The 18,088-nt window shown below is 46.4% G+C and overlaps 1 protein-coding gene and 1 long non-coding RNA gene across 3 annotated transcripts; one reads left to right on the top strand and one right to left on the bottom strand.

Annotated features, from left to right (window-relative positions):
• Positions 1 to 1,715: 1,715 nt before the first annotated feature.
• stmn4 (stathmin-like 4) lies at positions 1,716 to 10,502 on the bottom strand. 2 transcript variants are annotated; one of them, XM_037086509.1, is made up of 6 exons: positions 10,402 to 10,502; positions 4,416 to 4,478; positions 4,044 to 4,139; positions 3,573 to 3,778; positions 2,531 to 2,722; positions 1,716 to 2,012 (listed from the first exon to the last, which is right to left on the bottom strand). In XM_037086509.1, the coding sequence occupies exons 2-6, from the start codon at positions 4,426 to 4,428 to the stop codon at positions 1,953 to 1,955; spliced, it is 567 nt and encodes a 188-aa protein (XP_036942404.1). In that variant the 5' UTR covers positions 4,429 to 4,478; positions 10,402 to 10,502; the 3' UTR covers positions 1,716 to 1,952. The 2 variants fall into 2 exon arrangements, with proteins under 2 accessions (XP_036942404.1, XP_036942405.1); XM_037086510.1 differs by having other exon boundaries at positions 4,416 to 4,481; positions 10,402 to 10,496.
• Positions 10,503 to 14,475: 3,973 nt separating this feature from the next.
• On the top strand, positions 14,476 to 15,905 carry LOC119012974. Its single transcript, XR_005072655.1, has 5 exons — positions 14,476 to 14,629; positions 14,885 to 15,029; positions 15,155 to 15,288; positions 15,400 to 15,628; positions 15,769 to 15,905. It is a non-coding gene; the product is annotated as an uncharacterized LOC119012974 (long non-coding RNA).
• Positions 15,906 to 18,088: the final 2,183 nt, after the last annotated feature.

Raw genomic sequence — 18,088 nt, 5'->3', positions numbered from 1 at the left:
TCACTGTGTCCGTCAACAGGTCACACTATATGTTCATATTTTTACTAGTGTAGCCTTGTGAAGCTGGGGGGAACAGCTAGCATGTTTCTCTCTGTGAGGTTCAGCAGAAGCAGAGTCAAGGTTTCTGGCTGAGCTTCCTCCAGTGATTCTTCAGAGGGTCCTTCAGAGGAGGCAGACCCAGCCGGCCTTTGCAGTCCTCGAAGGTGAGACCTTCCAAGGCTGCATCAACCTGACCTTCAGAGTATTTCCTGGTTGTGTCACCAGATGTTTTACCCTTACCAATGTGTACCAATTTCCTTTCTTTCTTTCAACTCTTTCGGGCGTGCAAAGAATCTTGGGACATGTGAGGCCACGAAGGATTGTAGCCTCCAAAAACAGAGAGAAGAAGGAGCATCTGGAGGAGCCTTCAGACTGGGACAGACTTCATGTGGCATTGTGACGTAGTTGGCCTTCAGATGCTCCTCTGAAGGATGCAGAGCTGAACTGAGACTCAGAGTGTGATGAGCACAACAGAGTCTACATGTGTATCAGAGACGAGGTGCTGTCAGTCGACAGATGATCAATGATGACAACAGAGTGTTTTCAGTCAAGCTGTTTTTACTGACCATGCCAAATAGATACAATCAATCAATCAATCAATCAGTCAATCAATCCCGCCTCGAGGATACACAGCGACACACAGTTACAGCAAGTACAAACCCCACGACTCCCCGGCACAGTGCAAATGTTTTAGACATTCCAATCAAGTCAGTATGACTCAACAACTCTTTCTGTTCGACTCTTTTTTAGGGTTTTAATCCTCAAACAAATCATGAGCACAGCGACACATGCCAACGCAACGGGAGAGCGTCTACCGCTCAGAACCAAATGAGTCCAAATTCTGGAGTCGCTACTGTAATTTACTTCCTGTTGTGATGTCTGTTTATTCTGTCTAAGCTCACTGCCCTGCATGTTTGCATATGTGCTTTCGAGTTGTGCTTAATGAACTAAGAGTGCGACCAGTGATCTAAATCTAAAGAGACTCAAATGCATGTCACTGTTCTACGACTACACTACAGTTAAAGTTTCACGAAGAGCCTGAAAGTGGCAGAAAACAGCCGAGCGTGTCTCGTTCCTCCCGGAGAGCCTCGTCTTTATATTCATGACCCAGCGTAGAGCTCAGGCAGGCGTCCCCAGGTGAACCAACAACCCCCCCACAAAGAAACACGGTGCAGTGAAAGATTAGCATGAGAGCGGCGGACCCAGGGAATCATTTCTTATTTTTAATCCACCAGCAGCTCGTGTGCTGTGTTCTGGTTCTGACGGGGAAATATCCTGTAAATCAAAGACTGGAGACGACCGGGACGCTTGGTCCTAAACTACATCTGTGTCCATCGCACGTATTTATTCATTTAAATTATTTTTTACAAGGTAAGAGTTCAGATCACAGCTCTCTGCTCTACAGTCACAGTCTGGCTGGAGGGAAACAGTATAATTTAGTTGTTCTGTTGCCAGAATTGGACACAATCAGTCACAACTTCTGCAAACAGCAGAGCTCAGGTGACATCAGGCAGGGAATCATCTCCTGCTGCTCTGACTGAAGAAACCAGAGAGCTGCGATCTAAACGTTCACCTCCTTCATCCTGACAAACAGCCGCTGTCACGCTCTCTTTTAACATTTGTAATAGTTTGTTTTGTTGCCCTCCCTCCCGCTTTCCTTTAGAAAAAAACATTTCTTTTTGAATTTCAACATCAAGAGTCGTCTAATCTTTGTACAGCTTCTTCAGAATCGCTACAGCGTAACATCAAATATGAAAACTCATCTTTTCTCCTTTTTTGTTCGAGTTGCTTTCGAGTTCTTTTTTTTTCCTGCACTGTTTTCATTTTCTTTCTTTCTTTCTTTTTTTTTTTTAATGTTACCGACTCAGAAAACTCCCAGTCTCCCTCCTTTTCTCTCTCTCTTCTCCTCTCCTCTACCGGCAGGCTTCCTCCTTCAGCTCCTTGTTCTTCCTCACTTCCTCTGCATGTTTGTCCTGCAGGACACACACACACACACACACACACACACACACACACACACACACACACACACACACACACACACACACACACACACACACACCACAGTCATTAGCATTCATGAATACATCAGCATTAACGAGGGCGGGGAGACGCTGGCAGAACAGCTCAGGAGGATGTGAGCGGGGGAATGATGGAGCACTAACAACACTTTTCCTCCTCATATATTATTCATGATCACTGATCAAGAGTTAAAATAGAAGCCAGGTTTATTATGAAGCTTTCCTCACATGCACTCAGGAAAAACAACATTAGGTCTCAAACACGCTGCTGAAAGGAAATGTAGAAATCTGAAAAACAACGAGCTGTTTAAACCTGGCACGCCTGAACAGACAAAAAGACAAAGTATTAATCTGTGAACTTGGAGATGAGGGCAGCTGGGCTCTTTATGCTTCCTGCCAGCGTACGAACATGATGAACCACTGGTGACGACTCTTACAAACTCTCTCTGAGGGGCAAAGGTGGACCGTACCTTCTCCTGCAGCCTCTCCAGCATGGCGGCCAGCAGGGCCTCCCGGTTCTCCTTGTTGGCCTCCATCTTCTGCTCCAGCTTCTCCTTGGCGTGCTTGATGAAGTTGTTGTTCTCCTCGAAGGCCTTCTGGATCACCTCGCGCTCGTGCTCCCTCTTCTCTGCCAGGTGCTTCAGCAGCTCGGCCTCCTGGCACTGGAAGGAGACCGGATCAGAATCAGAATCAGAATCAGGACTCATTTATTTGTGCCGCAATGACGGTCAATCAACAGGGGATTTTCACATGAGGTCTTTTAGGGACGGCAAGAGGCAGAATATGCAGACAGGAACCAGTAACAGACGGGCTGCAGACAGAACCGTCTCCAGTACGACCAGGATAAAGATTAAAACAGGTGTGTCCTCTGACACCGGCTGTGTAGAGTTGTGTTTCTGTTTACTCGTCTCTCAGAGTGTCTGTAGCATGAAAATGTCAAGAGGCCAGAAGAAGAAAAGGACGCAAAAGACGCTTGTGTCAGATGCTGCTGAATCCTGATTGGTGCACGTCATCTCTTCTATCAAACTAAGCCCCGCCCACTTCAAACCAACAACAGTAAGAAAAAGAAGGAAACTAACCTTAAAAAAAGGTTTGACTTCAGCAGGACGTGATGTTTCCATGTTAGAACCACGTCACGTGTAGTAAGAATGTCTGCTGAGCGTCCTGTGGCAGGACACATTTCTCCTCTCACCTTTCCCCTCCTCCTTCCTCCCCCCTTCCTCCTCTTCCTCTCTGCTTGATGAATATGAGCCATTGTGAGTGTGTCCTTGTACTTTCATGTCCCCTCTCTTCATCCTCCCCCCCTCCCTCTGCTGTGTTTCCTCCCCTCCTCTCCATCAACTCTTTCCTTTCATCCATTTCCACCCTTTTTCTCCCCCCGAGTTGATAAATCAGGCTGCTCTCAAAGAGTGCTGTCACAAAGCTCGACGGAGCTACAAATAGCTCGGGTTAGGGTTTATGGGTTAGGGTTTATGGGTTAGGGATCAGGGTCTGTCCAGTTGGGTTTCTCACCTTCCGCCTCTCCTCTGCGGCCTCCAGCTTCTTCTGGATCTCCTCCAGAGATGGGTCACGGCGCTGCGGCATGGAGGTGTTCAGGTCTGGCACGCCGTCAAAGGACGGAGGCTTGAGGATGACCTCGAAGGCCTGGCCGGACGCCCGCTTGTTCAGCTCGATCACCTCCACGTCTTTGATGACGCACCAGCCGAGGTCCACCGCATCTGTGGAGAGGGATCGAACTCATCACCACCAGTACAGGAGTTCTGGTGCACCGCGTGGTTTGTGGTTCACTTACGGAACCTCAACATGCCTCAGCTGGGTTTTATTAATGTTCTTTACCCAGAATGACTCAGGCCTCATGGCTATAACACTGTATACATACACACACACATATATATATATATATATATATATATATATATATATATATATATATATATATATATTCTCCCTGTGTGAGTGTGTGAGACTCTAGTTTATTTTTACCTTCTGCCTTGTACGTAGGTTTATCTGCAGTCTGTGGGTTCAGGCAGGCGCAGAACAGAGACACCAGGGGGAGCTCTTTGACCTTCTCTTTGTAGGCTGAGGACACACACACACACACACACACACACACACACACACACACACACACACACACGCTTGTTCTCTTGTGCTTGACATTGTGTTGACTCAAAAGAAATGATGAATAGGCATTCAAAGCCTGCTGATGTAACTCTGCTCTCCCAGCAGCAGTGACTAACAGCTCTCATTATGTTACTATAACCTTCATAACGTCCATGCTCAGATGTGTGTGTGTGTGTGTGTGTGTACAGTAGAGGGAGGAGGTGTCTGACTTTGTGCTGAGGCTGCAGTTACCTGCCAGAGTCATGTTGTCACCGTGTGCGTAACTCTTCAGGGATGCTGAAGATCCTTCTCAGTCTGTTGGGGAGAGAGAGACGGAGAGGAAGGAGTGAATGAAGCAGCTTTTAAAGGTCACATAACGACTGTGACGAGCAGGAACGAACAACACTGCAGAGCTCTCCTGCAAGCTCCTCCCACTGGGGGTTTAATTCAGCCAATGAGAGAACAGCGCCGCATGAAAGAATAAAAATCAGTTTCACTCCCTGGAAATCAAACCAGAGGCCTGAACGTCACACTGTGACCCGAGGTCGTCATCAGACGCCGTCGTCTGGTTCTCATGTGGACGATAACGTCCTGCGGACACATGAGTGCTCTAAAGCTGCTGCAGTGGACAAATGTGCACTTTAATACTGACATATATCACTGATCTGTGATGCCATGTCCACTCCTGCGTCAGGGTTTCCTCGTGTTTCCCACAATGCCACTGAAAATGTTTACTTGTCTTCAAACTTTAACTTCCAAATTCAGCATCAATTTCAACCCTTTTCCCACAAAACTGTCAACAGAAAATGTGAATTATTGTGCGTTTTCATCCAGCGCTGCTGTGATGAGGCTGCTGGGTGTTGGCTGCAGTCTGGGGCCATTAAATCATCGCAGAAGAAGAAGAAAGAGCAACAAGATGATGTCATTAAAAGAGTGCTACTTGAGCTCGAAGTCGAAGTCTCGCCACCAGGGGCGCCCCAGGAATGTTGTATATGGGGGGCCGGGGGGGGTCAGAAATCATTACTGTTGCTCGTCGTTGGAGAAGCTTCAGCGGACGTTCAGGTCACAGTCATGATTTATTTGTTTTTGTATTTGTCCGTTTCTTGAATGATTTCTTGTGATATTAAATGTTCTTCGGTGATGTACAGATTAAAAATGTGGGGGACTGAACCATAAATACTAACATGTCTGTAGTTTCCACATCACAGCTGAGCAAAATGCATCCTGGACCGTCTATGATGTCACATCCGGTTCACATGGATCCAACCTAACCTCAGATTCGAGGCGTCAAACTGTGCACACTGAGCCTCAAACACTGAAGTGAAGTAATAATAAATCCGTCCTGCTCTGAGCGGAGGGAGGCTGTAAGACGTGGCTGTTGCTCTCTCCTTCCTCTCTGTGTTACGGTGAATCACAGCCGGTGGAGGAGGCAGCTGCGACTCTGTCAGGAGATCCAACAGAGGAAACGAAGGTAAAAATACCAGATCCTGTTTTACCACCTGCTGAAGACGAATCCTTTAAACAGCGCAGCAGATAATGTCTCTGTGGTGCCGACTGCAGTCTGACTGTCACACCAAAGACTGCTCTCTGATGCAGCACACGGCCGAGCAGGGAGCGTGATCAATCAGTATTAATCACTGAAATCCTGAATGAACTCAAACTGACCGATTCAACGAGAGACGCAGCAAAGACGCAAACCACCTGCTGTCACTGTCTCTGACAGTGAACTGAACTGTCGACACTGCTGCTCATAATTACATCCAAACAAAGACTCAAACATCCGGAGCGCTTGAACACGTGAGTTTTAGAAAATTGTAGATGTTATCATGTGAGACTGCAGCAGAGCTCAGTGACCTCATCACACACACTCATCAAGATTTTGGTTTTTAATTGTTGGGATCAGAAACGCTTCACCAGCACCAACCGGCTGGTGAGGAAACCAGTAATCAGTGATAATATCAGAGAGAAAATGACGGACTGAACTTCATGAAACAGATTTCTACTACAGACACTCTGCTGCCTCCTTTCATCACTGATCTGTGATCTGTGACGCTCCACCTGCTCTCATCTACCTTCCTTTCATCTGCTAAAGAAGGTTTCTACATCTGAGCCGCTCACACAGCGTCCACACAGGAATATACGCTGTTCAATAATGAATGTTGATCATATGATTTCAAAGGCAGAATGAGCTGCATGCAAAGAATAAACACTTTGGTCTTTATCATTCCACATTCACAGAGGCAGTATTCTTATTCTTTTAAGGTTTAAACAGTAAATGCATTTAAAAGTGTATGTTTTGATTTGGGACCCCAACATCTCTGGAGCCTAATTAGCTTGTGTTAGCAGTATTAGCAGTGTTTGAACCCTGTAGCTTGCTCGCTGTTTCCTGTTTCCCTGCTCTCTGCTGAGCTAATCATCTCCTGACTCTCGTCCAAAAGCACAACCCTGCAGAACACACAGCTCAGGACTTGAAGCGTTCGTTACTGTATGATCAGTAGTTGAATTTAGGCTACCTGAAAGCTGTGTAGCTGCTTTAGTTTTAGCTTTGGCTTAGAATTTCTTCACTTCTCCATGCTTGTTGGAGGAAGCTGAGCCAGAAACCTCGACTCTGCTTCTGCTGAACCTCACAGAGAGAAACATGCTAGCTGTTCCTCCCAGCTTTATGGCTAAGCTAGGGGCTTTATGCTAAGCTAGGCCAAACATCTAGTCAAGGGATAGAATATAATATCTTAAAGAGGCCATATTCCTTTATTGTGTTATGAGTGTTGTTGTGCACGTAACATTTCTGCAACGTGAAAAATTTGAGCCTTTCTATAACTTATTTGCATCACTATATAACAGGTGTTCTATAAAAATATGTGTTTATATATTTATCATTAAATATATACAGCTGCGTTATTTTAGATCACACTACCTTGCCCGGCATTAACCCGCCCTCCTCTGCCTCTGATTGGCTACATCCTGCCTGTAAAGTAACACTCATGCACAACTCTCACCAAAGATCGAACAGAGGCGAGATGTCTCACTCTGTAGCTAAAATGGAGTGTTCAAGAAATCTTGCTGTGTCTCAGTTCAGGGTCTGCCTCCTCTGAAGGACCCTTCCTTCGTGGTCTTTGAAGGCGAGTCCTTCAGAGACCTTGTTAACCTCGTCAGCCGTTGTTAAATGTGTCGGTCTAGCCTTTGGAGCAGTTCCTGGTTGTGTCACCAGATGTTTTACCCTTATGTCACGATTTCTGCTGCCCAGGCCTGTGAAAATGACGATCTACGCTACGCGATGTCGCCATTTTCTCTCGTTCTATCTTCTTTTATGGGCATGCAAAGAATCTTGGGATGTGTGAGGCCACGAAAGATCGTAGCAGTGCATCCACCAGAAACAGGGAGAAGAAGGAGCCTCTGGAGGAGCCTTCAGACTGGGACAGACTTCACACGGTGGTTGTGATGTAATTGGCCTTTAAATGCTCCTCTGAAGGATGCAGACCTGAACTGAGACGCAGCAGGTGAGAAGATGCTGCAGCGGTGAAGGTCTACCTTCCATCACACTTGCTAGCTAGCTAACTACACGGGATACTTAACGGTAGGCTACTGTGTCAATCCATCCACCCTGAAGACTAACGAGCTCCAGGGGAGAAAGACAAGAGTACTAATGAGACGCCGTCCAACTCAGACAAGGAGAGACGCCTCGTTACGGTGCAGATCACACACTCACCTGACAGGTTTCCTCACGGGACGTCAACACACAAGGTCACATACACACACATGCAACACACATGTAGAGATAGCTTGAAATACACAGTGGTGTGCACACACACCAGTCAGGCAGTACATGTGCTTTGCTGCACTGTTGGACTGCACACACACACACACACACACACTGATGGAACCACCCAGGTTGCAGATCAATGGCGGCTTCCTGCAGGAGTGAGAGCTCTCCATTTGCTGCGTGTCATTACAGAGAGCGGGGGAGGGGGGTAGCTGGTACCGGTCCTGGTACACAGGGGGAACATTCGGGTCATGCTGATGGGAAATTTGCTGACAGTCTAATCATAGTGCTGCTTTTTATTATACTATTTTATGATATTCATGGAAATTTGGTCCCGTGAGATCACCGTCCTCTTCGTCTGCTGAAGGTAATATTTCCTCTTTATGGTCTCTGATAAAATTGGGCTAATACAAAACGTTATCAAAGTTTATGATGGGTTAAAGAACAGGAAGTAATAGCTTGATTTTGCATATTAGAATAATAAAAAGCAGAGCAAATGATTTGTCTTATGCAGCTCTTCAACATGAATTAGTGGGTCTATGTGGTTCATGGGTCTCTTGAACACGTTCCCACTTCCTGCAGGCTGTCTGTGATTTTTATCTGAAGCGTTTCGTCGTACGTCACCGACGTCACATTTCACGCCTCGAATGCACCAAAAACAGCTGTAACAGAAGAGGAAACTACGGTAGAGGTGGATACATTCTTTTGAGCGTAACAACCTCCAAGACTTGACTGACTGTTCCACTGTCAGAATTTGAGCTATTTGGTCCAATAACATTTGGAAAGTCTAGAAAAGCGGCAGGAATTAAATGAATGGAGTCAGGTTAGCTGAGCGCTAAACCAGAAGTTAGCCGGCTCGGTCAGTGATCCAAGTACTTTCACAGCCAGGAAGTCGAGCTTCTTTAGCTTTAAAACATCACTCAGCAGTTTTCATAGGACTGAACGTCGCTCCACCTCCAACACTGTGAACATCGATAACAGACCGCATCCCATTTCATTATTTACACGCCACCACCGGATGTTGGTAACGTATCATCCCTTTGCTTGGTGGAATACAGCCTGTTCACCACGTTCAGATCCAAGCCGAGGTGATAAAGACCCAGACTGCTGCAGAGTCGACCGACCCGGGTGTGGATGCAGAGTGTGCACGTTCCCACTGCACACAAAATTGTGCATACTCATGTCTTTTCACAACATTGAATCTTAAAGGAAAAGTTCAACATTTTGTGAAATACTCTCATTCACGATTGAAACCACTCGTGTGTCTTTATGCTAAATATTTAGCTTTATCCAGCAGCTAGCTTAGCTTAGCATCCAGAGCTAGTCTGGCTCTGTTCGGAGGAAACAGAATCTGCAGTTATGTAGCTCAATAATTAACATGTTTGACCAGCACATAACCTGTGAAACATCTAAACTAACTTGTGTTTTGTTCACTCCCAGGGCTTAAAAGACGCTCACACTTGAGTGTTTGCTGAAACAGATAAGTTTTCTGAAATCAGATGTCTCATTTTTAAATGTTTCATGCCTGGTACACCACACTGAGCTGGTCGGAGCTGCCAGGACGTCGAGATGGAAAACTAAATATGAAATATTAATTTCCCTGTTACCATTAGCTCAGTGATTGATGTTCTACTTTAATACACGTTCATATTCTTGCATGAATAATAAACAGAACATTATGAATATTACATTCAACCTGAATACAATCCTGAGATATCTGACCACTTCTGGTTATTTCTTATTAAATTCTGGAGGAGCAGCTGTAAAACACAACTTCACAAACTGCTTCTCATCGTCAACATTTGTCACATTCAGCCCACAACACTCGTCGTCATCTGACATTTCTACGAGCCATTCAGACTCAGTGGGTTGGTTTTACAGATTCTCACAGAGCTTGTTGTTTTCTCGTGCTTTCTTATCGACTCTCAGCACTTAAAAATGCCTCATCAGCACACGACAATAAAGCTGAAACACAACAAGCAGCTGAAGGTGAAATTAACACAGAAGATGAGACGCAACCAGCTGAAAAAAACCCAAAACAGCTGGATGGGAACTTTTCTAAACTATCAGTCACATTTAAAGAATAAATCATGTGTTATACGTCCTCCACACCCTAACACACTCACACACACACACGCACACCTTCTCCCCACATAAACACATTCAAACCCCCTTATTTTCCTCCTGCACCTCCGCTCCTCCTCGCTCTCCTTCCAACCAGCAGACACAAAGCTGCATGGTCACATATGGAGGATGAATAATAAATGACAGGTTACACCACATACAGTTTGCGGGGACACCGAGTTCTCTCCCCTCTCCTGTCAGCAGGAACCACTGCGTCGTCACCAACCTCACCCTCGCCCCGTTACACCCCACCGGTACATCCTCCCCTCACCAGACAGACACTCAGGCAGCTTCACCTGTGACTCAGGTGCAGTGCAGATGTGTGCAGATGTGTGTTTGTTGGAGCAGACTCACCCCCCTCTGTCCCTGTCTTCTCTGCTGCTGCTGATGGTGGACCGGTGACTACAGTTACCCCCGTCTGGCTGCACGGATACAGGCGCCGGGCAACAGCATCAGCAACAGCATCAACGCTGCCTCTATGACATCACCTTGGAGACGTCTCATTGGTCCGAGACACTGCCAGCATCCAGGCCTCCCAGCCAATGAGAGGGGAGAGGCAGGACGGGGGGGGAGGGCTGTCAGCTCTTTGTGTCGTACCGCAGGGTGGGTGGTAAAAATCTCTGCTGTATTGTGTGTTGGTGCAGGAGAGTGTGTGTGTGTGTGTGTGTGTGCGTGCGTGCGTGCGTGCGTGTGTGTGTGTGTGTGTGTGTGTGTGAGAGAGAGAGCGAGAGAGAGTTTGTATGTGTATTAACCGTGGGGGAGATTTGAGTGAAGCAGAGTGAGAAATTAGTTTGGATAGGTTGGTTGTGTGTGTGTGTGTGTGTGTGTGTGTGTGTGTGTGTGTGTGTGTGTGTGTCTCAGCAGGGGATCCAGCTCGGCAGCACGCAACACCCTAAATAATTTAGATCTTAAGTGTAAATATGAGAAGGAGTGGAAGCGTGCAGCACATGCAGCTCATCGTATGGCACGTTTGTCACGACTGTGAGGACAACTTGTACTTTCACGGCTCTCAGCTGTTCATCAAGCAGCAATAATCAATATGTGTTGATCAACAATGGATCACAGAACTACTTCACCGGGCTCTGCAGGTCCACTGAGCTCTGCAGACGGTTCTGCTTCATTATTTTTGAGACTAGCTGGTGTAAAAAGTGAAATTCTCAGCTGTTAAAGAGACGCGTGTTCCCCTCAGAGGAGAGAGAATAATGGACTTAATAATGCAATATTAGCATGAATGTTTAATCTGATTCTGAGAGGTGAGCCTGTGAGCATCACTGCTGACATTACAAACAGTTTGGATGCCAAACCTGGTCCAATATTCAGCCTACACAAGTGTGATGTGGAAACTTGAGCTCGCCAACACTGAGAATGGACTTCACAGTGAAGTAGGAGACATCTTGTGTCATTTTAAGGATTTTAATGTGTTTAATGTTCATTTTTAACTGAGATGTTCTTTATTCTGCAGCCGGATGGTCCCACATGTGATCCAACAGGCCTTTGTTATTTCATTTCTCCTGGAGAGTCTTTGCACCGTCCTGCTGCTGCTCACAAAGTTTCTGCAGAAGTTGACGTGAGCACCGTGTTCAGACTCTCTGTAAGACCTCTCAGTGCTGTACCGGCTGCCGTTTAACAACCTTTTGTCCTCAGTAAATTACATTAAAATAATTCTGAAATGGCAGGTAAAGAAATAAGACGGGCTGGAGGACGGAGAACAAACGTGAGGAGACGGTGACAGACGTGTTGTCGCCGCCCTCTGATCTCGTATTCAACTCACACAACAAACATGATGTCACCACGCTGCTCACAACACCGGAGGAGACGCATGAGGTCACTTTAGGGTGTGTCCTCTCTCCTCCTCCCCTCTCCTCTCCTCTCCTCTCCTCTCCTCTCCTCTCCTCTCCTCTCCTCTCCTCTCCTCTCTCCTCCTCCCCTCTCCTCTCCTCTCCACTCCTCTGCTATCCTCTCCTCTCCTCTCCTCTCCTCCCCTCTCCTCTCCTCTCCTCTCTCCTCCTCCCCTCTCCTCTCCTCTCTCCTCCTCTCCTCTCCTCCCCTCTCCTCTCCTCTCTCCTCCTCCCCTCTCCTCCTCTCCTCTCCTCCCCTCTCCTCTCCTCTCTCCTCCTCCCCTCTCCTCCCCTCTCCTCTCCTCCCCTCTCCTCCCCTCTCCTCTCCTCTCCTCTCCTCTCCTCTCCTCTCACCAGCCACCACTGACGGTAAGCGCCTGGGTGACATTAGACATCACACACATCCTGGAAATGAGATCACGAGGGAGAGAAGGAGAGAAAGAATTGAGGAGGAGAAGGAGGAGGAGGATGAAAATAAGGAGGAGGAAATAAGATCAAACAGACTATTTCAGTGATGCTGGGAGTCAGTAGATAAGAGGGAGGACCAGAGCAGAGGAAACAGAGGGATCTCACTGGGAGCACCCTTGGGAGCAGCTTGGATGAGTAAAAAAAAAGAAGAAAAAAAGCGATGCTCTGGAGACGGAGGACGAGGAATCACACATTTTACAGAACATGAAAGTATCTGAGTGTTGGGACGAGGGAGAGAGAGACAGACGGGTCTCTCCATCTGGAGGGGAAGCATCTCAAATCTCTGCAGAGCCACAACGCCGAGACAAGAAACAGACTTCCATACATAAAGATGAATAAATGGAAGGAAACAGATGCAGATTATCTGATGGCCCAGTTAGATTATCTTCCTCTTATAGCTGAATCACTCACATCCTCAATTAAAAGTCCTTAAAGCAGTGAAGTGTCAGGATTCTGTTGTTTCTTCTGTGGTTTCCTGTTTTATTTTGAAAGGTTTTACCCTCATGTGTCATGTGTTGTTTTCAGTTCCTCCCTTTCTGTGACTGTCTGTCTGAGTCCACCTGTGTCTCGTCTGTATCTGTAAGGTGTTTGCTCACGTCCTCGTCTGTGACCTCATTCTCTCCCATCATCATCCCTCGTGTTTTTACTGAGTCGTACTTTGATATTTTGCCATTTTGCACTTCTTGTTTGTTTGGGATTTTGGAGAATTTCAGTTTTTGTTGATAAAGCTCTTGTTTTTGTTTTTGTTTCCTGATCCTGCCTCCTCTTCTTTTTACCACACAATGTAACATGAAGTACACACACACACACACACACACACACACACACACACACACACACACACACACACACACACACACACTCTCTCTCTCTCCTGCACTGCGAGCCCTCGTGGCCTGTTAGAACATAAACACTTACAGTAGCTCAGCGTCCGGATCTTGAGCCTGACATCATCTCTCAGAGTCTCAGGATGAGATCATTCCTTCTCACTGGGCTTACTCACTCTTCTCAAAGTGTGTGTGTGTGTGTGTGTGTGTGTGTGTGTGTGTGTGTGTGTGTGTGTGTGTGTGTGTGTGTGTGCAGGTGTCACTGCAGAACAATTAGATTAGAGGTAAAATACTCCACAGAGTGATCTAATGGAAGTTGAAGGGCTTTTACCAGCATTGATATTGACAGCGAGGCTTCGCGCTGGTATCGAGGGGGAAACAAAGCAGGAACACACATCCTGCACCATGTAGCCTGAGTATGATGATGTATGCATTAATGCATTAATGTGGTCAAAAAGCCCACGTAGAGTTTAAACAGTTTGATCCAAACCCACAAGAACAAAACACAGCAGCTCCTATAAAATAAATAATTGAAATAATGTAAAGTTGTCTTGACCTCATTTTCACCATGCAGACTTCATCTTCTTCTTCTTCTTCTTCTTCATGTTACTCAAAGGACAGCCTGTCTGCAACAGTCTGTTACCATGGGAACGAGGAACTGAAAAGTACAGCGAGAGAGAAATTGGCGGAAAGACGGTAAAAGTGTGTGTTCACATCACATCAGTGTGTGTGTGACGAGTCTGAAGCTTTTTGTATGATGTATTTTCATTCACTGCAGTCTGTCTGAGGTCCATGCAGGAATATTATTTAACTGTGTATTCAGAGAGGAGGCTGGTACCGTTCTATCCAGATAATCAGATGCATGCAGCCATTTTGTAGCTGACCGAACATGTGACAAAACATGATCATTTCTGGCTACAAAACAATATTAACGTTGCTGTGACGCCAGACGTTAGGCTGCAGCAGTGGGTGATCTCATCGTGGGTTTACAGCTGGTTCAGATCACTGGTGGTGTCCACATGTTGGAAAACACAGTGACAGAGCTCTCTTGATGTCTCTCTGGTAGATTAAACATGATAAAGTGCTCCGAACATCAGTTATAACTTGATTTATTACAAATAGAGTCTAAAATTTTGAAGTGAATGTGTCACACAGGCAAAAAAAGACAAGACCCAAACTCAGACGCAGGAGCCGGAAGAGGCCAACAAACGAAGGGAAAAGATACAGGAACACAAGAGCTGGTGGAGAAACACCAGGAACAGGGAAGGAGCTGGAGGGAGGGAACGGCTAATGAGGAAGATGCAGCCTGAGGAAGAACTCAGGTAAGAGGGCGGGGCTAATTAATCAACAGGTGTGGAGAGAGAAACCAGGCTGATGAGGAGCCATGAAGACAGGAGGGAGGACTCTGGAGAAGTGCTGGACCGTGACAGGACAAGGTTCTCCTTAAAGGTACCAACACGATCCTGCAGCACAAAACACACAGCCTATAAACCTTTTTATTGGTCTACTGTAAAAAGCGAGTCAGTCTCACTTTCAAGCTTTTAAGACTTTTTTCCAAAAAAAAAAGCGCCTCAGAATGGAGAAACATAAATCAGCTTTTATTCCTGTTTCTGCTCCGAGCCAAACATCCTCTTACTGAAGTCGAGCATCTCTAATTTGTGTCTGATAACTTTGTCCACTCGTCACTCTCCAAAATCCCTGTAGGTGCTGGAGGCTGTGGAGGTCAGCAGTGAGCCGCTCCAGGTATATTTTCCCGAGACACGGGGGTCAGAGGTGTAAGTCGAGAGCTTCCCTGTGACGGGTCGGTACGACAGTTACGACTCTCCTGTGAGATGGACGTGATGTTCAGGTCAAGGAGGACGACGCATTCCTCAAAGTTGATTTAATGGTCTTTCCGTAAACGTGACCGTCACTCTCACTGGAGGCCGATGTGCTTGTTGTGAAGTGAAGTGTTTTTTTTATGTCTACCTGCAGCTCTCAGTGAACTCAGCCAAATGATGATCCATCACATGGAGAGGAAGAGTCGGTGCTGATCTCACAGTGATCATCGGGCTGATCGTTTGTTAAGCGATATTAAATGTTTTTCTCTTTACAGAGTCAACGTTCAGGTAAATTGTTTGAATATTAACTAAAAACATTTTCTTTCCCTCCTGACTTCATGATGAAATGCTGCTTAACATCACAGCTGCTGCTGTCTGAGCTGGTTCTGCTTCCTCCAGTGTTCCTGAACAGAACTGAAGCATTATGGGTCCAGTGTAACGGCTGCGGCGCTCTGTCACCCTCTGGTGCCTGTAAACATGGATGACTCCATCTTCCACTCGCCACAGCTGAGTGATCTGAACTGCACAGCATCGACTGCAGGAACATGTTTCCTGCTGTGATGATGATCACACACACCCGGATCATTGATGATGACGCTGGACGTTTAAATAAGGAACATAACGTCCGGTGATGCAGAGATGTGTTGCGGTTTCAAGAGTTTTATAGCTATCAACAAAAGAAAATGTCCCACATGATGACTGAGAACATCTGTGTGTAGGTTTATGGTGTTTAATGTTTAATGCTGATGCTTCTTATTTCCACTTTAGATGCAGCTGAAGGTGGAAACGAAATCACGATGAGGAGCCTCGAACACGCTGTGTTCAAAACATTATGACTTCCTGTCGTCGGCACTTTAGTTTGAGCTGTTTATCTGGATGTTTCTGGTTCCAACGTATAAAAGTACATCTGGTTACTGAAGCATTTCATTTGTTGTCTTAACGGGTCAGTTCTGATGCATTACACCCGGTCTTTTAATCGTGACCTCGTGTTCATCCCTGGATGGTGCTACATGTGGTATTTCTTCTGCTCAGCTCAGCGTCTGTCTTGCAGCTTTCTATTTCTATTTCTATTTTAATTTCCATCGTCCACGTCCTCTTCAGTCTCTTCACCTCTGTCACGATGTCCGTAGAGTCGGTTTCTCACCGACCCAGCTCTGGTTCTGGACTGAAAGTCTCCCTTTGTGTCTTTTAGAGGTGAACTACAGACGGTCGGCTAGATGGACGTCTAACTGAGCTAACGAGCCTCTGGCAGCTTCAGCTGTCAATCAGGAAACTTGAGGCAGAGCAGCCAGAGGGCATCAGAAATATTTTCTCTCCAACACTCGAACAGTTGGCGCTGTGTGGTTTGGTTCTAGACCCACCAGTGCACCTAACTTACACTGAGCAGGAACCGTTCGTCTGATTACAAGTCAGACAACCGTGAAGATATTCTAAAGCTGTTATTATAAAGCAACAATAACTACAGCATGTTTCTTTAAATGCAGGAGCCAGTTCTGTCTGATAAATGCTCTCCACGTGGAGTTCGTTACGGAACACAAATCAAATTAAACTACACGTTCAGCCTCCGCTGGGCGCTTTGGATGAATCTGAAAGGAAATGTAAAACTAATTGAGGCATCGACGTGCCAATCAAATCCAAACCTGACTGAAATTAAATCAAACTGAGTGCTTTCCACTCCGCTGTGCCCACAAGTTGTCTCTGCATGAGGAACATGGCGGGGCCTCCTCTCCGCTCCGGAGACGTGTTTTCAATTTACAGCAGTCGTGGAGAGCCGACACACTTACCTTGCATTGCACCATCATCGCATCCACATGGATACCACATGGACTCTCTGAAGCATTCACACATACATCAAATATCATGCTCTCTTTACTGCCACGAGAGAAAACCTGTGCACATCTATTTATACCCCCGACCACATGATGTATTCTCCTCAGAGGATTAAAGCCCTGCAGGCCAAACACAACAGCAGAGAAACACATGTCTCATCTCTGCATTGGCTTAAATCCAGACAAGCAAAGCATATATATAAAATTCAAAGTCACGCAACAAAGTTAAAGGTCTAGTCTGCAGGAGTGAGAGGGATCGAGCGGTGAAGTGTCAGATTGTGACCAACTAAACACCCCTCTTGTATCGCACGTGAAAGGTTCTGAATCCTGCAGGCTGGACCTTTGTTAAGATAAACTCTGCAGCCACATGAAGTCTCCAGCTGCCACTGAGGAGCCGGTCTGTCCCCCCTGCACAGGTTCAAGAGCCATCGCTGGGACTCGACCCCTCACCGGCGGCCCACCTGTCATCACCGCCAGCTGTGTCCCAAGAAAACACAAAGCTGTGACCTCAGACACAAGACAGACACACATAATGACCAATGAAGTATAGTGACCATCCCATCACTAACTGTTGGGTTTCTGTTTGTTTTAAGATAACTACATAATGTACTGAAGGCTAATCAATGAGGTTAATCAGTCAGGAGGTGAACAAACCTCCCTCAGTGAGTCAGAGGATGAAGTGAAGTGTTTCTAAAAGATGCAAAGTGAGCAGAGTGCTGGAAGGCTCTCAGACAAACACCTCCCCACCGAGGCCGCGACGCTCATCTTTGTTCTCTGCATCTTCAAACCAAAAGACAACTCAACAGGAAGAGTGACCTCCGAGCAGCAGGGGGGAGAGACAGGAAGACAAAAAGACCGAGGGGAAGACAAAAAAGACGGAGGATGAAAAGCTCAATGGCTCAGAGGCAGAGAGAGAAGAAAACACTCAGAGTCGGAGAGAGAAACGGGAGGTGATATAGGTGATATTAAATCCTCCACACACACACACTCACACACACACACACACACACTCACACACACACACACACACACACTGGCCTGTCAACTTGTTTCCCCCCCACCTGTTTAATAAACGACTCCCACTTCCCCCGACTGTAACAAAGGCATATTTCAAGTCGGCGTCCACAATTAGAAACAGATCCAGGTGCTGACCCGCTGAACAAACAAAGAGTCGGGGTCACGCAGGCTCGACCTTTGACCCCTCTGGCAAATAGGTTTAACATTTCCTCCAGGGGGATTCATCGGGTCTTTTTCTTCTC

The sequence above is a fragment of the Acanthopagrus latus genome, chromosome 22, assembly GCF_904848185.1.
Source record: "Acanthopagrus latus isolate v.2019 chromosome 22, fAcaLat1.1, whole genome shotgun sequence".
Classification (NCBI taxonomy): Eukaryota; Metazoa; Chordata; class Actinopteri; order Spariformes; family Sparidae; genus Acanthopagrus; species Acanthopagrus latus.
Note: the sequence above shows the minus strand (reverse complement) of the source record. Positions and strands in the feature narration are given on the sequence as shown.